The 27,102-nt window shown below is 29.1% G+C and overlaps 6 protein-coding genes and 1 pseudogene across 6 annotated transcripts; 4 read left to right on the top strand and 3 right to left on the bottom strand.

Moving 5' to 3' along the window:
* Positions 1-43: 43 nt before the first annotated feature.
* Positions 44-2,632, top strand: LOC132932692 (uncharacterized). Its single transcript, XM_060999060.1, has 3 exons — positions 44-102; positions 168-525; positions 1,694-2,632. The coding sequence occupies exons 1-3, from the start codon at positions 44-46 to the stop codon at positions 2,516-2,518; spliced, it is 1,242 nt and encodes a 413-aa protein (XP_060855043.1). The 3' UTR covers positions 2,519-2,632.
* Positions 2,633-2,915: 283 nt separating this feature from the next.
* LOC132932691 (uncharacterized) lies at positions 2,916-3,393 on the bottom strand. The gene is made up of 2 exons (XM_060999059.1): positions 3,043-3,393; positions 2,916-2,966 (listed from the first exon to the last, which is right to left on the bottom strand). Exons 1-2 carry the CDS (start codon positions 3,391-3,393, stop codon positions 2,916-2,918), a joined length of 402 nt encoding a protein of 133 aa, XP_060855042.1.
* Positions 3,394-3,842: 449 nt separating this feature from the next.
* LOC132932690 (uncharacterized) lies at positions 3,843-13,660 on the bottom strand. The gene is made up of 11 exons (XM_060999058.1): positions 13,511-13,660; positions 12,896-13,401; positions 10,469-10,684; positions 10,049-10,391; positions 9,704-9,904; positions 9,429-9,625; positions 9,118-9,257; positions 8,102-8,694; positions 5,658-5,725; positions 3,947-4,077; positions 3,843-3,880 (listed from the first exon to the last, which is right to left on the bottom strand). The coding sequence occupies exons 1-11, from the start codon at positions 13,658-13,660 to the stop codon at positions 3,843-3,845; spliced, it is 2,583 nt and encodes an 860-aa protein (XP_060855041.1).
* An 87-nt stretch (positions 13,661-13,747) lies between these two features.
* On the top strand, positions 13,748-14,530 carry LOC132932689 (putative nuclease HARBI1). The gene has a single exon (XM_060999057.1). The coding sequence runs from the start codon at positions 13,748-13,750 to the stop codon at positions 14,528-14,530; it is 783 nt and encodes a 260-aa protein (XP_060855040.1).
* Positions 14,531-17,887: 3,357 nt separating this feature from the next.
* LOC132932688 (uncharacterized) lies at positions 17,888-18,859 on the bottom strand (annotated as a pseudogene).
* Positions 18,860-18,873: 14 nt separating this feature from the next.
* On the top strand, positions 18,874-19,458 carry LOC132932687 (uncharacterized). The gene has a single exon (XM_060999056.1). The coding sequence runs from the start codon at positions 18,874-18,876 to the stop codon at positions 19,456-19,458; it is 585 nt and encodes a 194-aa protein (XP_060855039.1).
* Positions 19,459-20,647: 1,189 nt separating this feature from the next.
* LOC132933816 (uncharacterized) lies at positions 20,648-23,877 on the top strand. Its single transcript, XM_061000092.1, has 2 exons — positions 20,648-20,867; positions 23,075-23,877. Exons 1-2 carry the CDS (start codon positions 20,648-20,650, stop codon positions 23,875-23,877), a joined length of 1,023 nt encoding a protein of 340 aa, XP_060856075.1.
* Positions 23,878-27,102: the final 3,225 nt, after the last annotated feature.

Genomic DNA, 27,102 nt, shown 5'->3' with positions numbered 1-27,102 from the left:
TCGTACTTACAAGTTTTTTTAATTTTTTTTACTGTGAGTGAAAATGTGGAAATTGAAAAGAGATATTGAAGACGATGAAGATTTACTTATGTTGGGTGCTGGGTATATTTACCTACAGTTACAAAGCAAAAAAAAAATAATAAGATTAAAAGACGTTTTTGGGTAAGACCAACTTTACAAAAAAGAAATTTGTTTGGTGTCGATGAACTTCTAAAGAATTTACAAGATGATGATATTGGTTTGAATGGAGAATTGCGATCTAGCTTTAAAAACTTTTTGAGGATGTCAACTGAAGATTTCGAAAACTTAATATGTCTCATTGGTCCAGCAATCCACAAACAAAATACTAATTGGAGAGCTGCTATTAGTGTGACTGAACGTTTAGCTCTGACTTTAAGGTTCTTGGCAACGGGAGACTCTTACCATAGCATGATGTATCAATTTAAAATATCTACTCAGTCAATATCACTTATAGTTCCTGAAGTTTGTGAAGCAATAGTTAATGCTCTGTCGGAGTATATTAAGGTAGGCACATACATAAATAAATTATTAAAATAAATCTATTTTAAGTGTTTTTTTTTTTTTTACAAATAAATATCTATATTTGTTGTAATTGAAGTAGGTACTGAAAAATATTTAATATGAGAATAACAAATAATAATAATAACTTTTAAATAACGTAGCATAACGTAACGTTTTTATACTTAAATATAAAAAAAAACCGAAACTTTTTTTTCATGTACTTGCACTTAATTTTAAAACAATTAAATATTAATAAAATTAAAACATTAAAAAAATGAAAACTAACTTATTTTCTAATTATTCTGAGGGATTTTTCCATTGTAAATAATCAGACATATCTATATTTGAAGTTGATTCTAAAACTTCTTGGACGCTGGGAGGGTTGGAATAGGAAACGTTCGATGCGGAAGCTGATGAAGTATTACCGTGATAATTGTCATAAAGAGGATAACAATTGTTTCTCTGTGGTGGTTCATCGTATTTTCCCATCTCACCTTCATATAAGAGATTGCTCATTAAATTCTGCACCGTGCATTGTGCATAACGCGTACGAAGAACACGCAATTTGCGTGACACTAAATCACCAAACACATCAAATTCATCCAAATTTTTCTCTTCACGTTCCATGCGGCTTTTTTGAATAGATTTCATCATTTCAAATACGTCTTGAGACTTGTCTTCAATTTCTTTAGAACTTTTGGATGGTTTTAGGTACTTATGTGATACTTTTGACGACTTATTCGGAGGAGTGCCTGATACATTTTTAGCATTACTTAGCATTTGTACTGGCTCTTCATTGATTTCATCCACTTCGAATTGATTAGCAGCTCCTTCATGTTCATTAGATTTTGAAATAGTTGTGCATACCTCAATATTTTGTTCATCCTCATCATCGCTGGTTGCGTAGTCATTTTGCTAAACCAACAATATTAAAGTAATTTCAATGCCTTCATATTATTCTTTATTTAATCATTTTCATATGATATGATATTAGTGATAGGTCGAACCATGATTATTTAAATCGAACCGAACTTGAACCTAACTTAAAATTATTTTTTCGAACCCGAACCGAACCTTCATATTTTCTACCGAACCAACCTAGAACCATTTTAAGCCTAAAAAAGACTAACATAAAAATATGTGTACTGAAAATTTGATATCATAATTTAAGATGCCTTCAAGCTCAGAAGAATGGAAAAAAATAGCTATTGATTACAATAAAATTTGGAATTTTCCTCAATGCGTCGGATCTATGGACGGAAAACATGTTGTTATTGAAGCACCAATACTAAGTGGAAGTGATTTTTATAATTATAAAGGCACATTCAGCATTGTACTATTTGCTATTGTAGATGCTAACTATAATTTTATTTACGTTAATGTTGGTTGTCAAGGCCGTATATCAGACGGAGGAGTATTTAAAAGTACTGGATTCCAAAAGCTCATGGAAAATTCTACTTTGAACCTTCCAGATAAAAGAGCGCTGCCAGGTCGGGACAAATTGAGCCCATATGTTTTTGTAGCTGATGATGCTTTTCCTCTTTCACCCAATATAATGAAACCCTATAGCGGACATCAGCCTAAAGCTTCGAAAAACCGTATATTCAATTACCGTCTCAGTCGTGCTAGGAGAGTTGTAGAAAACGTATTTGGTATAATGGCGTCAATATTTAGAGTATTTCGAAAACCTATGCTACTGCAACCGGAAAAAGTTGATAAAATAGTATTGGCTTGTGTTCATCTTCATAATTATTTAAGAAAACATTCTTCGAAAACCACATACAACCCACCAGGTACATTTGATTCAGAACAATTAGATAATGGAACAGTAGAAACAGGATCATGGAGAAGAGAACATCAGAGTTTACAATCATTTTTACCTATTCATCAAGTTCCCCGAAAGTCATCGATCGAAGCTGCAGAAGTAAGAGACGAATTTAGTGAATACTTCATCTCACATGAAGGTGAAGTTCCATGGCAATTAAACTATTGCTAATTTTGAAAACACTATTATTAATATATTTTTTTTAAATATATTTTACTACGAAAAATATTACTACGAATAAACTATTGTTGTTCAAAGGTTTCAACTAAATTAAACACTAAATATTTCGAATTATTATTATCATTATTATTTTTAATTGTTATTGTAAAGTAGGTATACTTAATAGCGAAGTAACGTAAAAATTATTTTTTTTTAAACATATTGGAAAGAATTTAAATTTCATTCACGATAGTACCTAACTTGAATGAAATGAAATGGCAGTGACGAAGTGTAATTATGTATACTATCTATGAAGTATTTTACATTTTTATGTTATAATATTTTTGTGTTATGAATATTTTTTATGATTAAATGTTGTAAAATATTTTTATTTATTTATTTATTATATTTAGTGACTACCTAGATGAGTTGTGTACTGCACCACTGTACTACATGGCAACTATTAAAATATGTATATACTTATTTATTTAAATATTTTTAAATGAAGTAATATAATTATTAATATTTATACATACCTGACATTCATCTAATCCAAATTCTCTAGTTTTCCTAGGTTTATTTTTATCTTGTAGAAAACTCATAAGTTCATATCCGAACCATTTAGCATGAAATTCTTTTCCAGCTCCTGATTTTTTCATAGCTTTATAATTACGCCTTTCTCTTGTGTATTGCGAGTATACATTTTTAAGCTTCCTGTCTATTTCACTAGAATCGGTATTGAATGTGAACGCTATTTCTTTCAATGCATCAGCTGTTTTGAATTTATTTTTATGATTTAAGTTTTTGGCATCCCACAATATTGGGGATTCACGGTACAATTCAATCAGCTTGCACGTTTCTTCAGTAGTCCATTTTTTTTTATTCATTTTAGTTATACCGAATTGCACCGAATAATTTTAATTAAACAAAATAAAACTTAAATAAAACTAAATTCTTTATTTTTGAAAATTTAAATCAAACACACGTGTCGTGTACGTCAACAGTACGACAGACGTAACCTAACCTAACTAAATGGTAGACAACGAATTTATAAATTATATATTATTTATAATAAATATATATTTATAAATAACCAAATTGGTACTGCCCGCGAAATCCCGATAAAAAATATTGCCTGTTGGTTGTTTTCAAAACATGTCCACACACGTTCGACAGTGTTTGCAAAAACAACAACAAAACCAAAACCTTTTGATGTTTACCGACACCGCTCGGGACACGACTATGTTTTTCAAAACACGAACAATTTGTTGGAAAAAACAAAATTGTTTTAAAAATGTTTTGATTTTGTCGAAAAACACAGAGTTTTTGTTTTGTTTTACTTTTGTCGTCTCTGTGTGGACCCGGCATAACATCCTGAAACACGATGTAGGCGTTAATTAATAGTAAACTTTTAAATGTTCCTATCACCTATGTACTTACTGCGTTTGGGGGGTGCCTTTCGCGGCGTTGGATGGCGAGCGGCGACGGCGGTCTCGGCCGGCGGTGCAGGAGCGGTGCTGAGGTATAGGGTTTGCACCGCCGCATTAAAATTTATCTTTGTAATATTCATTCTAAAAAGAAAAAAGATGCAACATTTACAGTATGTCAGCGCAATATATTTGTTTTTTCTCCCCGACCTGTGCAACGTAGACACAGTATAGATATTTAACAACTTTGCCGGAAAGTGTGGACAGGTGCTCACAAAAAACTAAGCCCTCTAAGTTTAAACATTAAATATTTTAATTTTCTGACGGAAAGCATGTGTTACATTATACTGATTGATAAATACCTGCGATCTGCGGTGAACGTTTTAAAAAAAAAACAAATTAAATTAATAATACAAAATATACTCACGTGTTGTCCGTCGAACGGCAGTCGGATGTTTAAGAACGGTTTGTGGGACGTCGGCGCAGTTAATTGTCAACGCAGGTAACAAATTGATTAATTGACATTATATCGACATTGATTGATACACACGCAAACATGATTTTCAAAAATTCCCACCTTCGACAAAATACTGCCAAACCACCGACTATTACTTATAACGACAACAATTACTTATTACTACGGCGAACGTCATTCGAAGTGACTGACCTGCTAGACACCCAAAAAAATACGGCGACTAAATGATTTGCACGGACGCCCGAAATATTTTGAATTTTTTTCATGTAAATTATTACTTAATTTTGCGTTTTCGGTGACAGTAATGAACGCTGTCCGCGATTCGACGCAGTCGGATTGCATACCTGACGACGTGACCCGGCCGTCGCACATTGTCTACTCGGACTACTGAGGTGACTGACCTGCTAGACACTCAAAAAAAGATGTTGGCTATATGATTTGCTTGGACGCCCGAAATGTTTTACATTTTTTTTTCACAGTAAAGAAAGCTGTCCGATATCCGACGCAGTCGGATTGCATACCTGACGACGTGACCCGGCCGTCGCATATTGTCTGCTATCCGACGAAGTCGGATTGCCTACTCGGACCACTGAGGTGACTGACCTGCTAGACACCCTTAAAAGACGGTGGCTATATGATTTGCATAGAAGCCCGAAATGTTTTGAATTTTTTGAGATATTGCCATAAATTTATGTTCAAGATTTTACCGTTCAATATATTAACGTTCAAGATTTTGACGTTCAACTATTTGACATACAACCGTATAAATGGCGCGCGCGTACACCACCTATTACATTGTTTTTATATGATTTAGAAAATTCAAAAGTAATGTTATTTTTATTAATATTAAACCCTAGAGGTCTACAGATTGGCAAATTTAATTTAAAGCATATCATTTTAAGAAATTTATATTGAACGTTTTCTACATTAGTAATTTGAGTGGTAAAACTTAGTGACCAGACCACTGACCGAAACTCAAGATTTTACCAAGAAATTTTTTTTATATATTTAACCCTTTCAGCCCACATTTTGATCGGAAATATATCGAATTTTAGTAAAAAGCTTTTTTCCTTAGAAATCTATCAAGATTAACTGTATGCCATATAGTTTTTGGTTTTTAATTTTTATTGGAAAGAAAATTGTGTTTTTTTAATTGTTTTAAAAATATTTTAATATTTTGGTTTAATATTTAACTTATAAATGATTTATTGAACTTTAAAAACTATTAGGTATCTACATATTTAAATACGTTTGTTCAAATTTGATAATCAGCGTCAAAGAACATTCTATGCCGGTAGTTTTCCTAGAAGTAGTTACCTATTCATATAATCACATCAATAATAAATCTATTGAAGAGTGTTTCCTAAACATGAACAATTGTTTAAATAATTGATGAACTATATAATTTCAATTTTCAAAATTAATGATACCTTCATAGGTCTCGAAAATGCTTATAATTAATGCTTTTAATTATAATTAAATGTATTTTGTTATAATACTATAATATGACATGTCTTGAAATCTACTAGAAATGCTGGACAATAGGTAGGTATAGTAAATTAGTAAATTACATATGTATATTATAATATAAGGTTGTGGTCGTCTGTTTGTGGATGAGATTAATCCCACATAAGAGAACGAGAAATTGTGAAATCTAAAGTTCATCGATAGAGAATTTTTTGGAAATTTCATTTAAATGATCGGCGTAACGAATAACGATTTATCGGCATATTATCGGCGTAAACAAATAGCTTCAAAAAACCATAAAAAAACAAAAATATCAAACAAAAATCACTTTATCAATAATAGATTATAAATCAAATTATGATAACGGATCATTAATCGCTATAACCACGGTTCGGGTTTTATATGGTTACCACTTCAAATGCAAACAATATTGAGGTTATATTCGATTCTTGCGTAAATAATATTATACGTTAATATTTTGATGATTTAAAGTTTTTTGTTGAATTTATTAAATATTTTACTTTTTTACTCTTTAAGTAGGTTTTATATAATTAATTAATATGTTCACTAACCAGTGTCACTAGGTACCTGCCATTGTGTAGTATGTATACAAATTACAAATTTAAACAGTTCACCTTTGATTTGATTTTCGTAAGTCATACATAGTTTTTTTCTACTAACCTGCTTGTGTATTATGTAGATTTTATTTTAAACTACAGTGTAATTTTTTCTAGGTAAAATATATTTACAGTATTGAAACCATTTCAAAAACCAAGTGAAACCTAATATGCTATTATATGCCATACATATGCCATTCAAACCTTCCTAACTCAAATGTCTCAAATCATGTAAGTTCTGTTTAATATTAAAATGGTTATAATGTATTACTTATCTCAAAAAACTTAACAGATACATCACAACAACAAATATTTATCTTACAAAGTTGCAGTCAAGTATGAATTGACCACCCGGGGTTTTGTAATTGTTTACTGTTACACATAGGCGTGCGCAGCCCGTTCTGGCAAAATGGGCCAATGATACTTGAAACAAATTATTTTAGGTGTTATAAAATTACTTTCATTTACTTACCAGTCATCACCCACTGTTTACATTTTAAGGTATAATTAATATATTTTAATATATTCATAAGTAAGGTTAGGAATATAAGCATTTGCATGTTTTTTTCTTTAATTCCAAATAGATTGGTTGTGATTGCGATTGTGAAACCATTTTTTGTTTGCATATTTTATAGATTTAAGAGAATCTTGTTAATTTTGTTGGTATAAATATAGATACCTATGTCTCTTTCACAACAATTCACTTCATCTATTTTTGACACCTGGTATACAAAAACTTACTATTTTATAAAACTAGATTACCAATTATAAAATCCAATAAATAGATATTAAAAATAAAACATTTGAAAAAAGCAAACAAACAAATTTTGAATTTTTTGAAGTTCATATTTTTACTATAATTGAACTCAACTTTAGGTGATTGAAATTTTTTTTATTAATAGATACAATAAAATAAAAAACGGTTAAAATTAATTTATATTTTCAATATGCCAAAATAATTTTTGGAAAACAAAATTTCTCTGGCTTTTTGAATGTATGTTTAAATATTCACTCGACTGAAAGATTAAAATATCATATCACCTCAGTACACCACTGTCCAGTCAGCTGTCTATATTACTCTATTGATAAATATCTCACCTTTGATTACCAAACATGGTTTGTTTGTTTAAAATAAATAAAAAATGTAATTAAATAGATACCTACCTGGTGTAATTTAATACATTTATTAAATTTAAACAATTATATTAACTGTAACTCCCTAATTCTATCCGGTGTGAAACTATTCTACAAGTAAAGCGTACCTATGACTATTGACTGTACAAATATATTTTATATAATTGAAGTTGGGAAAAAACATGTGAAATAAATTTTAAAAAATATTTAGAAATTAAATAAAGTGGTTTTTAATGAAACAGTAACAACACTTTATTGTTATAGTGAAATACTAAACCGTTACCTAATTCTTAGATAAATTAGGAAATCTAAAAAAAAAATTAAATAACGGACAAACTATTATTATATTATTTTCTGGAGATAACCTTCTTAAACTTAAACTTCAGTTTAGATTATAAATTATAATTTGTTTATTTAATTTTTAAAAAGGATTAAAATAAAATATTTAAGAAAAAAACACCCGTTGAAAAATTACATTTTCTGCTCTACACATTGGGTATACAGAGTTTTGTTGTTCCAACTGCCTTACACACACATCACACACCCATGCGTGACCACATGGTAATACTATATATTGCTGTTCACTTTCAGCTAGAGACACTACCAAGCATGTCATACACAAGTTTCTGTTGTCAGGCAGCTGAGGTACATTTGGCGAATCTGGAGGGTTCATAATTTGCGGTGAACCTGGTGCATCATTAAACGTTTGATTCAGATCCAATTGCAAGTTATTATTTTCAACTGGCTGTGGATTAATAACATTGGGAATGTGATTTGGTACTGGAACTGCATCTGCTGGAACATTGTGGTCTGATTCACCTTCAACATCAGCATCGTTCATTCTCAAAGCCCAGGTTCGCAGCCTTAATTCATATGCTGCGCTGGTATACGAACAACGCAGAAGAAATTGCCATATTGATATTTGTCCTAATTGGTATTGCTCTGTAGCATATTTTATCCTGTGAGAGTTAGCCAAAAACTTGGTCCTCACATGCCAAGGGGGACGCAAGTAGTTCAAAATTTGTTGATTAACCAAATGGTAACTGGTACTCAAAGTAGTTAAAGTGCCTATTTAAAAATAACAAAATAAAATGGGCATTACCTTTTTGGTATTAATTATTAACTAATTAGGTAGGTTAACCTTTATGATTATAATTTGAGACTCATTATATTAGGTTTTACAGTGAGTTTACTTAAGTTACTATGAAAACATTTTTTTTTTTTCATTTAAGAAGATTAAATTTGAGTTTATAATTATAAATAAATACAACCTCTCATAAAAATATATTCATGTTGATGTAGTAATTTTAATTTTAATTTTAATGTAGTAATTTTAATTTTAATTTTAATGTAGTAATTTTAATTTTAATTTTAATGTATTAATTTGATCCATAGTTCCAAAACCTTGAGTCTACTATCTATTTATACTTTTAAGTTCTAACACAACTTGATGTAATTTTGCTATATTGTACTTACGCATACATTTCTTACCTAGAAATACCCATAAGCTTGGATGCGCAACAGAGAACTTTAATCTTAACGTGTTATGGAAGCTCTCAATGTTATTATTTGTCCGACGAGGCAGTCCATGAACCGACACAACTTGTGGACCAATATTTCTTAACCAATATCTTAAAAGAAAAATATCAATTATGTTATTGGGGTACATGTTTAATATTTAAATTTCTAATACCTGATAGCTAAAATACAACATAATTTTTATTTTAATACTATCAATAACCAACAGTATTTTTTAACAGTTATTTAAAATGTTCTAGGTCTTATGTTAATTAGTAAAATACCTTTCATAATAACTTAGTAATCTCTCCAAGTGGACATCATGATTTCGTGCAAATGCTCTAATTAAGAAAAATCCATCCTCCATATCTCTAGCTGGCAATAATGGAAGGGACTTAAGGAGTTTCAATACCTTACGGGCATTATCGTTACTATTTAGATGATGTAAGTATCCTAAACTGTTCATTTTTCTCCATACAGCCTACAAAATTATACAAAACCATTAATAAGAATGCTGTATAATATCATTAATTGTATTTGTTTGATTATTTATTTTTACTTGGTTATCATGAAACCAGCAACCATCATAACGAGCTTCTGGAAATGATGAAATCAAAACATCCCTCAGAGCCACCTCATAGTCAGTTATAATGACTTCAACCGTTAAGTTTGGTAAAAGATTATCTTTTACAAAACGCATAACATAGTTGTATGAATTCCGCGACTTACTTTCCATAAGAATATAGACAATAGGTATGGACTGCAAATATTTAAATGAGAATTTAAAAATAAATAAATCTTATTGTATGTTACAACTATTTAAACTGGTGCCTATTTCCACAAGTATTTTAAATTTGAATTTGAATATTAAATAAAATAATATAAAATATTATTAATATCATACATGGTTTTTGATCATACAATGTATGGTTAGTAATTGGTATCCCATGTTTCTAGGTACAACCTTGAATGTGGCATCCGCATGTAACTCTGTCACACCATTTTGCAGAACATTAACAATTAAATTCATACATCCAAAAATGATGCTACTTCTTCCATCCACATCTGTAACACATCCTCTAAAAAAAGGAGAGTCGCAACAAGAAAACCGATTTAGCTGGCCATTGTTAAATAGAGTTGCCAAATCTAACAGTGAGTTAGGCAATCTAGGCAATGATCTTCTTCTGGCGTGTCGCATAAGAGATTCGGCTGTTGACCATGGGTACAACCCTGCTGCTACCACATGTCTAATAAAATATTGAATTCAGTTATCAATTTTTGATAGGGCTCTAAAAGATATTCTTTAGGTTATAAAACTCCTTACCTTCTAGATTCCTCATCATATAAATTCCTTAACGAGATATTCTCAGTAGAGGCCCTTGATTTCAAAATGTCACAAAAACTATAAATAAGTTGCTGAGAGTTATTTTCCTCACAAACATGGCCCTCATGTGATTTTATTATCACTACAGTTCCGTTTCTCAACTTCTTGATTGATCCCGGACAAAAATAAGTACTAGCTTTACTGCATTTATAATATCTGAAAAAAATAAGCTAACTTTACTGTACTTATATCTATTTGTAATCTTAGTAAACTTTTTTAAAAAATTGTGTTAAATATTTTCAAATAATAAATATATATTATATGTAATTGTGTTAAGTTCATTATGTGTGCTTATAGTTATTAAAAGAAATTGTTTCTGAATTATTTGCTAATTTTCGTTATTTGTCAAAATTCTAACTTCCTACACTTATTTCTTAGATTCTGAGCGGAGTGAAATAATGTATTGATTTTACAATGATGTGAGTTTTTTTTCTGTCTTTCAGCAAAATTGTTGATAGTATGCATGCTTCGATTTTTGAGATCAGCATCTTTTCTGATAAAAAGGTGAACCTAGTTGGTACTTTGGGAGGTCAAAGTGGAAAATTCCAAGTAATTTTTCATCAAGAAATATTTGATTTTTTGTTGTTATTCAAAAACCAATAATCCTAGATACTTGAAATTTTTACCAAATGTTAAAATGACTATTTTCCATGCATAATAATATTTTTAAAAAATTTGAATCTTTTTCAGCCATTAATAGCCATGAGAAATTTTTTAAATGTTTAAATTATTATTTAGTTAAAAATTCATAAAAGTTTTTCTTTTCATACCTAAGATTAAACATTTTAATAGAAGATTTTACATAAGTTTTCCTACCTGTATCAAACAAAAAAAAAATGTATTTAAACTGGACATTACTTTTTGACAGAGGTTTTGTACTTATAATTTTTCAGAATTTGATATTCAGCGGTAAATTATTGATCGATTTTTGATATTTTGTAGTATTTCCAAAACAAATCACCGTAGAAAGATTTATATCAGTATTTTCTAGTGATGTAAAATTTACGTAAATTTTTTTTTTGGTAATTTACCTAGAAAAATTTACGTAAATTTGGTAAATTTTGATAATTTTGGTATGTTATTATAGGAACGCTCCCAGAAACTCCTGGCTGACGCATTTTCATGAACTTATAATAAATTATGGTAACATTTATTTTTTTTATTTACTGGATAGTAGGGGGTTTTAAATTGACCAGGGTCGTTATTTTTAAATTTTTTAAATTTTGTGACTGGGGTTAGGTTTTTAAAGTTTTAATATGTGTAAAAAATACTAAAAATTATGTATAGTCGTATAGAACATTTAAAAATAATCAGAGAAGTTTAACCGGTGCCCCAAAGCCTTCAAAAGTTTAACATTACCTACTAATATTTTAAAGATAAAACAAATTTTAATTTAATAGACAATTTATAATTGTTTCTACATTTTTAATCAATTTCAGTAAATATTTATTTTACATGGGTGTAATATAATTATACCGTCAGTGCTTTTGTTGGAATTTAAATATTTTGGTTAGGTACCTATAGCATCAACAACAAAAAACAAAATAAAGTCAACTCTAGTCTTTTAGTTTTATTTATTACAGTTCACAATCTTTGTGTTAGTTATTTCTCTATATATATTTGTTAAAATTATAATTATTAATTTAATAACAAAAAATAAAAAGTAATTTTTATATTTTATAGGAACAAATTAAAAAAAAAGTTGACTAGGTAAGCGAACGCGAGAAAATTTATATAAATTTCGATAATAATTGATCGTATCAGATATTCTTATGGTGTATTCGTATGTTTAATGTTATGTAGTAGGTATACCTACTACACTATGGCCGGCCGCACACCAAAAGAGCAAAACTGCGTAGTATTAGTATTTTTTGTTTTAGTCAACTAAAAACAATTTGTTATGTATATGCGCATATCAGTTAGTCAAGTCAAGGCAAGACAAGACTAGACAAACATAAAAAAATACTCAAACAGTTACCAAAATGTCATCTGACGAAGAGGTTGCAGTTTGTCTGTGGTACACTCTACAAGAGTTAGAGAAAAATCAGACAAAAAAATTATGGGTTCATCCATTAAATCAGAAACGTATAACTCATAATGTGATATTTTCTTTATTATGTGAATTACGTGCTGATGAAAGTAAATTTAAAAATTACACACGTGTAATTGATACGTTTGACTTTATTTTACAACAAATACAAGAAGAAATTAGAAAACAGGATACTCATTTTAGGAAAAGTATTTCTCCTGAAGAAAGACTGTTGCTTACATTAAGGTAAAAAATAACATTTTTTGTATTTATAATTGAAATATTTATAAAAAATGCGTACATGATATACATATAATATTATTGGAATGTATTGATACATATGGTTATTAGAATTATTACTGTTCCCTGGTGAAGGTGAAGATACGTTTGAAGCAAAATCTTGATAAAATGCATTGACATTCTGTTCACAAATTTGTCTTGCAGTATATGGATATGGATTAATGTTATTTTGCAACGATACTCTCTGGGTATATTGCTCTTGTTCATCGAGATAATTGTTTAAGGTTGTTAACATATCATTTTTAAACCGACGTTGATTTTTTTCGTTGAGCTTATTATAATCAGGAATTAAGCTCTTAAAAAATAATAATTCTGGGGGATCTTCAACATGTGTTGGCTTATTTGTCCTAGACTTTAAAAATTCGATCGTAGGTTCAGCTACTTTTTCACTCGCAGTCTTGTACTCTTTTTTCTTTGGTTTTTTAAACACTGGTTGTCTGAAGTCTGGTTCACTTTCTGTAATTATACTTTTTTCTACTGTTGTGTTTTCTTCTACTTGTGTTACATTCTGTTCTTCATCTGATTCTGTTTTCTTCTGTTTCTTCTACGTATATGTCACTTATATTACTAGCCATTTTTGTGTGTTGTAACATGAAGTCCGTCAAAAAACTCATGCTTTCAAATAAATACCACTTTCATTTTTTTGAACTAGCAGATCCTGATTTTTTATTTTTAAGCTCCCGAAGTTCTCTTGCAAATGAATTTCGTAGACTTGTCCACTTACTTTTACATATTGATACTAAAACAAATACAATTTTCTTTTTAGTTTTTTGTCCTCTGGAGAACGTTTTCAACGCTTGCATTATAATCTGCGAGTAGGAGCTACTACAGCAGGTAAAATTGTTAATGAAACGTGTAAAGTAATATGGAAACTCCTATCACCACAATTTATGCCTTCGCCAACTACTGAAGATTGGTTAAAGATTGCAAATGGATTTGAAAAATGTTGGGATTTTCCAAATTGTGTCGGCGCCATCGATGGTAAGCATATAGCCATACAATGTCCACCCAATTCAGGATCCGGATTTTTTAACTACAAAGGACACCATTCTATAGTTTTACAAGCAGTAGTTGATGCTAATACTAAATTTATATTTATTGATGTTGGGGATTTTGGTCGTAATAGTGATGGAGGTGTTCTTAAGGAATCAAATTTTGGAAAATTACTAGAAGCTAATAAATTGCTTTTACCTCAGCCAAGAAAAATAAATAAAGATTTAGAGTATGAATTTCCATTTGTTTTTGTCGCGGACGAAGCGTATCCTTTAAAAACCAATTTAATGAAACCATTTGCACGTAGACAACTTACAAATTTAAAGCGAATTTATAACGGCCGGCAATCACGAGCGAGGAGAATTGTGGAGTGTGCTTTCGGCATATTAACAAAACGGTTTAATGTATTTGAGAATAAAATGTTGGTGCAGCCTGATAGAGCTACAATTATTACACAGGCTGCATGTGTACTTCATAATTTAATTATTGACAAAGAAAGTGATATTCAAATCGATATTCAAAATGAAATAGAAACAACATGTTCACTACCATATCAAGAAGTCAATAGACCTACAAACCACAGACCAACAAGAGAAGCAATTAATATACGTGAACAATTTATGCAATATTTTAATTCAGAAATTGGATCAGTTTCTTGGCAAAATGTATATATTGTATAATCATAATATATTCACTTATAATTATTAGAATTATATTATATTTGCCTATTAATATTATAAACTAAATTAAATTATATTATTTAATTGTTTATTTATATTTAATAAGTATTATTTTTTTTATAATATAATAAAATCATGTACCTAGGTCCTATATATAATAATAATAATAATAGGTAAATAAAATATCATATTATCATATTATCACTACACTATGCAATAAATAAACCATATGGAATAATAATATTAAAATAATATATAATACAATATAATATATAACATCATTTATTTGATATAATTACCGTCACAGTTCATTTCCAAACTAATTTCTTCCCATAATTTATCCTGAACCACTCTGTTGCTATGATGTTTGTCATTGTAGTCAAATATTGATGGTCTTTTTTCCACTAGACTTACCAATAGTTCACTATTACAAGCCATTGTATTTTAAAATTACAATACAATTTATGTATAATTATTTAAATTTAAATATTTTATAAAATTGTATTTTATATTAACAATTTTTCGTCCTTGTCTTAGCGTGACTGATGAAAAATGGAGACACTTCAGATGGTAATAGTCATGACTAATTGTGTTTAAAGCAAAAACGTTTTGTTTTGACTATGTCTTATCAGTGTGTGTATGCAACGCAATTTCCACTGTTCTATTTTTAACAAAACTGTGTTAGGCTGACTAACGCTGCTTAACGCAGTTTTGCTCTTTTGGTGTGCCTATCAGTGGTTGTGGACGTTTTACATTTTATAATATAAACTATTCTTTTATATTAATATGTTATGCCTGATGAATATTGGCACCATGAAGACGTTTAATTTAAGGTGTCACATGTTACTTTTTTCGGTAAAAAAATATTTACCTGTAAAAAATAATTGGTAAATTTACGAGGTAAAAATTTACCGAGCTTACATCTCTAGTATTTTCCATACATGGTAAAATTTTCAAACTATATTGACGCTGTTAGAGCTATTTAAAGTCATGATAATTTTTTCAAATTTTGTAAACTATTTTTCAGTTAGAAATTCATAAATAGTTTTTCTTCTTATAGCTAAGATAAGACATTTTGATAAAAGGTTCCCAACAAAATATTCTACTTATAACAAAACAATTAAGTTTAGTGTTAAGTAACAATATTTCTTTATTGCCTTTTGAATTTATAATTTTTACGAATTATGATATTGTATATTTATTTATTCTTGTCGAGCAAGACCTTAAAGCACTAAGCATAAAAAAAATGTGTGGCTGTATTTTCAATATTATTTATTTGGCATATGAAATACTTATGAGGAATCTTTATTAAATTTTAACGAATAAAATATTACTGACGTTTATAGAAAAAAAAACTAAAATAATTATAAATTGAAAATGGACGTAAACAACTCAAAACTAGTAAAAATATTTTAAAAATGTTATGGTGTATATAAAATGCTAATTATTTAAACATTCAGTAAAAATGTCATGTATCTACGGTTATTTGTTCCAGAGTTACACCAAAAACTAAGACCGATTTTGCGAAGAAATTCCCATTTTTCCTTTATTTTTTTTTTTTGTTTTTCCCGGCGCTATTGAAAACTACTGGGAAATGTTTACTTTTGACCCCTTAAAATACCAGCTAGATTCACTTATCAGAAAAGATGCTTGTGAAGAAAATATAATCATTTTTACTGTCCTAAAAGTTGATGACAGACATCAAAAAAAACAAAATACACTGATGTGTAAAATCAATATATTCATCGCTCCGCTCAGAATCTAAAAAAACTCATATAAAAAAAGGATATTTTTTTATATTAGTATTTTTTTAGTGTTTACAGCAGCATATTAAGTTGTTAAATCCGGCACGAGTACCTATATAGTTAGGTATTTATTAATATTATTAAATTAAATAACAGATTCCTTACGTGATTCCGTTCTTGACGCTATTATTCCTGTATGTGAATCCTTGGAAATACATTTTTTTTTTTAATGAATTAAAACACAAGTCAAATTTGTTTAGAAAATATCCAAAGTAACCACAGTACAATAAAATATTAACAACGTTCAGGATCGAAAAATTGAAGGTGCATCCGTCGTAGAACGAGGAAGTTTCAAAAGTCAATAACGATTAGCGGGATATAATTTGTTGAGAATGGCAAGAGCCCCCACATTTTGACGAAAATATCTCTATTGGTTTTAAATAATAACAGACGTCTAGACTAGGTCTAGACTTAGGTCTATACTCTATATATATTATATAATATACTATAATGTTAATTTGATATAATTATTAGTAATTACCTGGATACCCGTAAATTGTATATTTAGGCTTCACGGAACTCTACGTCGTGAAGTAACGCCGTGTCCTACGTAAATACGGGAAATCCGATAATCGCAATACGATGCGACCGATCCGATACGATTTCGTCATCCGATATTGCGGCGATCAGACACGTGGCAAACGTGAGATCGCATTAACGGACAATAGTCGTGCGACGGTTTTGTAGGTAGAAGGAACATTGTACATGCTAATATTCGTTTAAAAACATTAATCATGCCTTTGACCACACTACAAAACAAAATGCTTCTGACTGAAAATTCGGTGCTTAAGTATTTATTATATAAAAGGTAAGTTATAAATTTAATTAAATAATGGTAAATTATTAATAATTATAAGTGAATTTATAAATATGTAGGTACAAAAAAATTAAAAAATCGTAGAATCGCTTACCAGAGCTATCATTTTAAAAGACCGAATGATTTTTGGTGAGTTTTACCATTTATATAACCAAGTACGTTGTGATGACGCCTTATTTCGATCGTATACAAGGATGTCAGTTGCAACATTTGACTATATAGTTGAAATTATACGACCAGAATATTTGATCTAAAGTCAACAAATTTTCAAGATCCCATACCAGTTGAAGAAAGATTGGTTGTAACAATTAAGTAAGCATTTTTAATCAATGAAATTAATTTATTATATTGGTAGTAATTTATACAAACACACATAAACACAAATATATATTTATGTACCTAATAAACAAACATCTTTCAACAAAATAAAAAACCTTTCTTTTAAATAACTAATTTAAAACAATATTTTAAATGTAAGTACATTTTTAAATCTTTAAAATGTATTATGTTTCTACTTGTATTACAATATTGTTAAATACATTTTTTTTTAAAGCAGACACCCTTAACTTACTGCAAAATAAGTAGTAAAAAAAATGAATAAATATTTTTCAACAACAAAATAAAAAACCTTTTTTTAAATAACTAATTTAAAACAATATTTTAAATGTAAGTACATTTTTAAATCTTTAAAGTGTATTTTGCACCTACTTGTATACAGTAAGTTGTTTAATAAACTTAGGGCAAGTAAGATAATGCAACATTTAATGATGATTCTTGATTTTGGGACAACTCATTTATTAAAATATTTTGGAATTGATTTCTCACTCGAAGCTTTTGAATGGAATCCATTTTTTTGAAATATGGTAAGAGATTGGAAAAAAAGCATATCTTCATCAATTTCTGGAGCAGTTACATTGGTAGACTGTTGCAACAATGCGACTTTTTGACTTTCAATTTTTAATAAATTTTCAAAATACTTATCATCGTCTACTTTTGGTTTCTTTCTTTTTCGAGATAGTAAACGCTCTGAATCACTAGACTGGTTTGTTACTGGTGTTGATGGTGTACTTGTTTCATGTGTGTGTATAAATTGAGTACTTTGACTAATCTCTGTTTCAATTTCTGGTGTTGATACATAATTATTTACAATATCTATCGTATAAGGATTTGATACTCCCGTATCTGTAATATAAGAGTCATCATTATTTATCTGACCAATAATATGATTATCTTCATAATTTTCTGCGTTTTCTGTATCTTCCTCATCCGTAATATTTCCATCAGAAACCCTTGGAGTTGTGGTATCTTTTAAAAAAATCAACAAATTATAATAAGACCATTTCCCAGTATATATTTCAGCTCCTTCTTGTGGATCTCCTGAGCGGCATTTCTTAACTTTTTTTTTCTCTCTTAAGAAAGTGTCTCGTAAATTTCTCCACTTTTTTTTTGCCTCTTCCTCTATAAAAATAAATTAACTAAAATATAACAATAGCTCTAACTTCAAATGTTATATATGTATAACAAAAAATTGCTCAAAGAACAATTAATTGGGAACCTAATTTACTACATGTTCGTGTATTTTTAACGAAATAAAATATTTTCGATTTTGTGTGAAGAAAATCAAAAACAAATTTCAAATATCAAATTGTCTATTTTTTTTATTAAAATTGTTTATTATTTGTAGGTACTTGGCGACTGGACTAGCATTTAGACAACTAGCAATGGCATTTAGAATATCTAAGACTGCAGTGTCTAATATAGTGATCGAGGTGTGTATAGCTTTATGGAATTCATTAAAAAACAAGCATATGTCTACAGTAGATGATTTTAAAAATATTGCAAACGAATTTTATAAGAAATGGAATTTTCCAAATTGTGTTGGAAGTTTAGACGGAAAACATATCCGTATGAAATGTCCGAAAAACTCCGGGAGCATGTTTTTCAACTATAAACAATACTACTCTATTGTTTTAATGGCAGTAGCTGATGCCAACTATAGATTTGTTATGATAGATGTTGGTTCGTATGGTAAAGATAGCGACGGCAGCGTCCTGTGTAATACACAGTTTTATCAACGTCTGGAAAATGGTACATTAAAACTGCCAAAACTGAGTAACTTGCCTAATTCAAATCTTAAAGCACCGTATGTATTTGTTGGTGACGAAGCTTTCCCGTTACGCAATTATATAATGAGACCCTTCCCTAGAAAACAATTAGCATCAGCTAATGATAAAAAACATTATAACTATCGTCTTTCTAGGACAAGAATGACTAATGAGTGCGCTTTTGGGCATTGCATCTTCTAAATTTAGAATACTTCAAAAATCAATTGAAACTGAAGTTGAGAATGCAGATCATATTGTGAAAGCTATATGTATATTACACAATGTAATAATTGATAGAGAGAACGAATCTTCGCGTCAATGTACCATCATATCGGAAAATTGTAACATTGCAAATGTACAAGAAAGTAATAAAATAATGAGACTCCGTGCCAACATATCTAATAATCGTGCTTCCCGTACTGCTATTGATATTAGAAATATATTTGTAGAGTTTTTTAAAACTAATAATATTACTGAAACAAATATGTAAGTAAAATATATGTACCTAATTAATATTGTAGTAATTTTAAGTAAGTTTTTACTATATACCTACGTATATTATAATAATGTATACTCAGTGGCGTATACATAACTTTTGTATGGGGGGGAATCAGTTGCAAACAAATTATTATGGAACAAAAATACCTAAACCTAGGTATGTGCACATTTAAATACCTAATAAATGATAAAACATAATATATATATTCAATACATTTTATTTTAAATTCTACAAGTAGTTATATGTAGTTATGACTTGTTCGTACAACTGACATAATATTTGTGGTTGATTTTTGTTTTTAGATAATAATATTTATTATTTAAGCTATTTTTAGCTATTTTTATATTTCTTTTTCTAATGTATAGGAAAATGTATTATTATACGCACGGACATGCGGGCGTCGTCTCCGCCGCGTTGATATCGGTGACGGTGGCGACTGGCGACGGCCCGTGGCTGGTCTGCCACATATTATTATCTTATAATAATTTATTATACTTGTATATATAATATACATATTATCAAATATCACATAATACGATTATATGAATATGAAATAAATATATGATTACTGATTAATATTAAGTAAATTATTTTTAATTAATTGTTGAATGTGTTAAAATAAAAATTTACAAAAAATCCTTGCCATTTTTTTTCCTTGTAATTTCCTTACATTAAGTCATTAAGAACACTATTTTATAAAATTTAAAAAAAGGCCTATTGGGGGGGGATCTGACCCCCACATCCCCCCCCTTGTATACGCCCCTGTGTATACTTAAATAGGTAGGTAACTAAAATCAGTTTCGTTATACGACGCGACCGATGCGATTCTTAAAATAAACAAAATAACCCAAACAAACGGAAGTGGCCTACGTGACACGACAAATACGACCGATGCGTCCGATTTTTCGTATGCGTTTAGTCGTACGAATTGAAAAACAAAATAGTTTATTTTTGGTCGTTGCGTCGTGCGATTCATTCGTATCCATGGAGTTATTAATTTCAGAAGTACAAAAAAGAAAAGTTCTATGGAATAAATGGGACAAAAAATATAAAGACAGGATAGTTTCTGACAAGGCATGGGATGAAGTAGCTAAAATAACAAAAATGACAAGTACGTATTGTAAATTTAATATACCTATTTGATTGACCACATTATATTAAATACTTAGATACATAGAGGCTAGAATATATAAAATAAAAAGTACTATTACCTTATACTAATATTATATTTGTTTAGGAAAAATAATCTTAAATATAAAATACTTATCAATCAAAACTTTAAGATAAGATATGACGAAATTGATAGAAATTCTATGCAAAATTCTACTTACATAATAATAAAATTAACTAATATAAATAATAAGTTACATACCTTGCAATTATTATAAACACTTATTTTTACGCTAATTTATTCATTTTAAAAAAATCTACAAACGTGTTTCTTACATCAATTGCAGAACGCGAAGCACGGTTATTGGATCTACCCCCATGAAGTCCCAACATAGCATTATTTTTTTCACGTACATTTTTATTCAAATAGTCTGACATGGCGATATTTCTTTCTCTTTATCAATTATCACATTGTGTAATATGCAAATGGCTATAACGATGTGATCTGCATTTTCGACTTTAGTTTCTATTGCTTTAAGAAGAATTCTAAATTTTGAAGATGCAATACCAAAAGCACATTCGACCGTCATCCTTGCTCTTGAAAGTCGAAAATTATAATATGATTTGTGGTCGTCCAACTGCTTTCTTGGAAACGGTCTCATAATATTATTTCTCAACGGAAAAGCTTCGTCTCCAATAAATACATATGGAACTTTCTGATTTGAATTCGGTAAATTACATGGACTCGGTAGCTTAAGAGTACCATTTTCAAGACGTTTATAAAACGATGTATTACATAAAACACTGCCATCACTATCTTTGCCGAATGAACCAACGTCGATCTTTAAAAATTTAGAATTGGCGTCGGCGACAGCCATTAAAACAATTGAAAAATACTGTTTGTAATTATAAAACATACTACCAGAATTGTGAGGGCATTTTATTCTTATATGTTTCCCGTCAACACTTCCAACGCAATTTGGAAAATTCCATTGTGTGAAAAATTCATTAGCGACACTTTTAAAATCATCAACTGTAGGAGTAGGCATATGTTTTTTTTTTAATGCATTCCAAATAGCGATACATACTTCGATGACTATATTTGACACAGCAGTCTTTGAAATTCGAAATGTTAGCGCTAACTGTCGAAATGCTAATCCTGTGGCCAAGTATCTACATAAAAATAATAAAATAAGTATTATTTTTTAGAATACCTTTATTTTTAATAATATTTTAATGATCCGATACATTTCAAAACCAGGACATTATTAATGTACAGTTTCAAGGTTTCAAATAAAAATTAAAATTCTATTTTAATTAGAATTAATTAGCTATTAATAAAACTTTAATAAATTAATTAATTGAAAAAAATTCATATAAAGTAAAAAACTACACATATAGAAAATAAAGTTTGAAATAATCAATATAATATGTATATATATTTTATATTTTATTATTGCATTTGCAAACATCTTATTTATATTTATTAAAAATAAATTTATTCAATTTTAGATTCTGAGCGAAACGATGAATGTATTGATTTTACAATGATGTGTGTTTTTTTATAGGAAAGTGAATCTAGTTGGTACTTTGGTGGGTCAAAAATAAACATTTCCCAGTAGTTTTCAAAAGCGACGTGAAAAACAAAAGAAAAATTAAGGAAAACGGGAATTTTTACGCAAAATCGATTTTTAACAAAATTGATTTTTGTTTTTGTTGTAATTAAAAAATGAATGACTGTAGATACTTGAAAATTTCACTGAATGTTTGTATTAGTATTTTCTATTTACACGATAAAATTTTAAAAATGATTTGACTCTTTTTGAGCTGTTTACGGACATTATCAGTTTTCAATTATTTATAGTTTTTTTTATCTATAAATATCAATAAAATTTTATTTGTTGGGTAAAAATGCGTGAAAATTTAAAACAAGGTTCCACGTAAATAGGTTATATATAAATTAATTTATTCACAATAATATCATCAAATATACTTGGTAATATCATAAGCTGACTGACCGTTTTCGCTCAGAATCGTTTTTCTTATACAATGATATTATATCATTGAATTCAAATTTAACACCATCCATTAAATTGACCCACTTGTAACCTACTGTACAGCTGAGCGACATCCACTTACCCACCTTTTTTTTCATTGCTTTTACTTCGCGTTAGTTAATTAATTTTATAAATAATTTAAATTTTAGAGGAAGACGTGAAAAAAAATGGAGAGATTTACGGGACACATTTTTGAGGGAAAAGAAAAAAGTTAAAAAAAGTTGTTCCGGAGATTCACAAGAAGGCGCTGAGGTGTATTTAGGAAAATGGTCCCATTATAAATTGATGATGTTTTTAAAAGACACAACTAATCCGAGAATTTCAGATGGTAATATTTCAGGCGAAGAAGATTCACTTCAAGAATGTCCTGACACTGATGGTGGCCATGATAATGATATAGACCATATTGATAACGATGACTCAAATACTATGAATATATTTAATGTGTCGGAAACTGAAACAGAAACTAGGCAAAGAATTGAATGTATTCCAACATTTGAATCATGCAGTACACCATCAATATCAATGTCAACAACAAACTTATCTAGCAATTCTGATCACACACTACCTCGCAAGAAAAAAAAAAATGAAGATAAATATTTAGAAGATTTACTGAACATTGAGAGTCAAAAAGTGGCATTTTTAAAGCAGTCTTATAACAATAATGTAACCACTTCAGAAATCAATGAAGATATGTCATTTTTTCAGTCTCTAATTCCATATTTTAAAAAATTAGATCCAATCCAAAAGCTTCGAGTTAGAAATAAGTTTCAAAATATTTTAATAGAAGAACTATCTCCGATTCGAGAACAGGTATTAAATGTTTCAAATATACCACCATACATTGCAGAATCTACTCCAGATCCTCAACTATCAGTTTCATCATACAACGCTCAGCAATATACTTCACAAGAACCAGGTTATCATTACATTCACTCATCTAATGTTCAATAAAAATTCAATTTACATTTGTTACATTTTATTTTATTTTAAAAAGTAGAAAAGTCATCTGCAAATACCTACAAACCTACCTATTCGTTTTTTTTATTTGTAATTGAAGGGAAAAGTATTTTTTTAAGAATTTGTTTTATTATTATTATAATTCTCAGTGAAGGTACACTGAATTATTATTATTTGTTTAACTTTACATATTTGACAATCATATTGTTTATTAACTATTTCTATTATATACCTATATTAAGTTTTTGTTTTTTTAATATATAGGTTAATAAACTTGTAATTAAATTAAAAATGGCATTATTTACTTACCTGATCGTTACAACTAATCTTTCTTCGATTGGTATAGGATCTTGAAAATTTGTATATTTAAGGTCAAATTCTGGTCTTATCATTTCTACTAAGTAGTCAAATGTTTCAACGGTCATCCTGGTATACGATCGAAACAAAACGTCATTATTCCGGAGTTGATTATATAAATGGTAAAACTCTCCAAAAACTAAACGATCTTTTAAAATGGCTGAATTGGTATGAAACGATCTTTTCATTTTTTTATACCTGAACATATAAATGTTAATAATTTCACATTTACCTACTATACATTTTTATTACAATTTATTACATACCTTCTATATAATAAATACTTAAGTGCTGTATTTTCAGTTAGAACCATTTTATTTAATAAACTTAATGGCAGAGACATATTTAACCAACACTGTAGTCTGTATATGTTATAGGTATAATGTATATATATTAATAATACAACTTTAGGATTTTAGAACTTTAGTATATTAGGACACGACCGTTTGGCGTTACTGCACTGCTGCATATGCCACTAGAAGTGCGATCCCCTGCAATATTATCGTATTCGTCGTATTTACATTGGACACCACCGCGACAATCGCATTGACGAACGGCAACGCGATTCGCATCGGTCGCGTCGTTTAAAGATTATCGCATTTGTCGGATTCACCTAGGACACGGCGTAAGGCCGGGGCTATACCGGCCTAAGATGGTTACTAGGACATTTAAACGATTGCGACTTTAAGTGTTAACGGTTTTAAAATTAACATAATTATGAAAATTATATGATAGATATTGCTGTGTATTTTATTTAAATCCATTCACACCATCTAAACAAATATGTATCATAATAAATATATCTCGTAATCAAACATCGGTTATTGTTGGCCATTACTCGTATACCCATTTACGTTTAAGTGTAAATACGCTTTCCTTTATAAGTATAATCAATGAAATCACCATATTGCAGCTTCTCAATTTGTATAAATTATTTAAATTCTGAAGCTAGTGATGGTTTATAACTTAAAAGTTATAAATCAATGAATGATCAACATCGTATGAAAATAATAATAATTTTTGTTACCTATTAAAATAATTAATAATAATGAAATAAAATTATATTTCGTAAATATCAAACGTATTAACGTAAAGCCAATAAAAGCATACATTTACAAATTTATACATTTATTAATTATTTTTCTTGTGGATTGTAATTATTCTATGTTTTATAAAATCGTATAGGTGCCTACCACAAATTAGGTACCCGTATAAGGTCCGCTACCCCAGCACGCCATGTTTAAAAATGTATTTAAAATTTATTCAGTATGGCCTTAATGTACTTTATTTTGTACAACCAAAACACAATTTTGTACACCTCGTCAAACACGAGAAAACGCGATTTCCTCATATCCGGGCTGTGGTAACGTTACTCCGGCACAGCCTTTGCCAAATGTTGAACCAATACATTTTTCAATGATTCAGTATTATGTAGGTACCTACCTACTTTATTCTGTACAATTTTGCACACCTCCCCGAACACAAGTTTGTATAATTTTAATATAAGTATATTGTTGAATTTAAGGTAAGGAGCTCTATTATAATGGGCAATATGAAAATTAATTTATTGCTCGATGAAACGCAATTCACTGTTTAATACTTGTAAATTACTAATTGTTTACATTATGCCATTTTGGTAAGTTTAAGTCCAAATTTGTTAAAATTCATTCGTATGATCTAAAGAAGAGAAAACAATGAATCCTCACTGGCAACAGTTTTAAAAATATTTATCTTATAAATGCAGTACTTAGGGATGGATAAAATACTTTTAAAATTGTATTTAAATACAAATTACAAAATATGTTTAAACAAAATTATATATTTTAATATTTATATGCTCATAGTAGCAATAATATTACAGTAAGTTGTTAATATTATAAAACGTATTTTTATGTGTTTTTTTTTTAAATGATATCGTATCAGTGTTTCTAAAATGAATGAGGTCATTATTCATTAGTATATAAACATTCTAAGCGTACTCTTCACCGGGGTAAAATTATGATTTTGTTAAAAAAATTTTCGATCTTCAAAATTTGTATTTTATCTAATTAGCATAGACGCAACTAGAGTTGAAATTCTGAGGGGGCTGAAAAAACTATTTATTAAAAATAACATATAGGAGGCTTATATCTAGATCAATAAGGGATATATTTTTTTTTTCACCTAGTTGCGATAATGCTAATTAGCTTAAGAATATTATCTTAAATGTAATAATGAACAATTGAATGATATTTGCGGCTAAATTCTCATACGAATCGAGGTTTTACGTTTTCTTGTTGCTTGTTTTTCTCGCCAAATGGTGATATTTATGTCTTGTAATTTAACCTAGGTATTTTATTTTACCTTAATATGTCATTTAATCTGATTAACACCGCAGTTTTTATATTGTCAACTAAATAATTATGATGACATTTAAGTTGTGTTAAATAAAATTATGGTAACTTTTATATTTATTAAGTCATAACTCATAAGACATAATAGAAACTAACCATTTGTACCTATGTTTATACTAAAATAGTAATATTCCAGTTTTTGGTACAATAACATAACGTTATATTCCTAGGTACCTAATTATTTTGACTATCAATATACATTTTTTTTTAACATTTATTGGATCTGTAATGGTATTTACAATAAAGCCTCGTTCACACGGTGACACTAAGTGTCATTAACACCGTGACACTAAGTTGCGTGACACTGTTCAAAGTTTGACGCCACAGGGTGAAGTGTCGTGTTCTGTTCACACCAGTGCCGCAGCATTGCAGCACTCACGCACAATACAGTAACTACACTACTAATACCTAGTTCAATCTAACTCGTTTTTATTTAACTCTCGTTTGGTCACAGTCATTAAATTATAAT

Source organism: Metopolophium dirhodum, chromosome 1 (genome assembly GCF_019925205.1).
Source record: "Metopolophium dirhodum isolate CAU chromosome 1, ASM1992520v1, whole genome shotgun sequence".
Lineage (NCBI taxonomy): Eukaryota > Metazoa > Arthropoda > Insecta > Hemiptera > Aphididae > Metopolophium > Metopolophium dirhodum.
This window is presented reverse-complemented; position numbering and strand designations above follow the sequence as displayed.

Bases quoted from the DNA above. Each gene is read 5' to 3' on its own strand.
- LOC132932692 (XM_060999060.1), top strand. From the start codon at position 44: ATGTGGAAATTGAAAAGAGATATTGAAGACGATGAAGATTTACTTATG. The intron at 103-167 runs GTATATTTACCT...TTTTTGGGTAAG, and splicing joins TTACTTATGTTGGGTGCTGG to ACCAACTTTACAAAAAAGAA. The intron at 526-1,693 runs GTAGGCACATAC...TCATAATTTAAG, and splicing joins CTCTGTCGGAGTATATTAAG to ATGCCTTCAAGCTCAGAAGA.
- LOC132932691 (XM_060999059.1), bottom strand. From the start codon at position 3,393: ATGAATAAAAAAAAATGGACTACTGAAGAAACGTGCAAGCTGATTGAA. The intron at 2,967-3,042 runs GTATGTATAAAT...ATATTTTAATAG, and splicing joins TTGGATTAGATGAATGTCAG to TTGCCATGTAGTACAGTGGT.
- LOC132932690 (XM_060999058.1), bottom strand. From the start codon at position 13,660: ATGCAAGCGTTGAAAACGTTCTCCAGAGGACAAAAAACTAAAAAGAAA. The intron at 10,392-10,468 runs GTAAGGAGTTTT...ATATTTTATTAG, and splicing joins TATGATGAGGAATCTAGAAG to ACATGTGGTAGCAGCAGGGT. The intron at 9,258-9,428 runs GTATTTTACTAA...TTTTCTTTTAAG, and splicing joins TTACTAAGTTATTATGAAAG to ATATTGGTTAAGAAATATTG.
- LOC132932689 (XM_060999057.1), top strand. From the start codon at position 13,748: ATGCCTTCGCCAACTACTGAAGATTGGTTAAAGATTGCAAATGGATTT.
- LOC132932687 (XM_060999056.1), top strand. From the start codon at position 18,874: ATGGCATTTAGAATATCTAAGACTGCAGTGTCTAATATAGTGATCGAG.
- LOC132933816 (XM_061000092.1), top strand. From the start codon at position 20,648: ATGCGTCCGATTTTTCGTATGCGTTTAGTCGTACGAATTGAAAAACAA. The intron at 20,868-23,074 runs GTACGTATTGTA...TAAATTTTAGAG, and splicing joins TAAAATAACAAAAATGACAA to GAAGACGTGAAAAAAAATGG.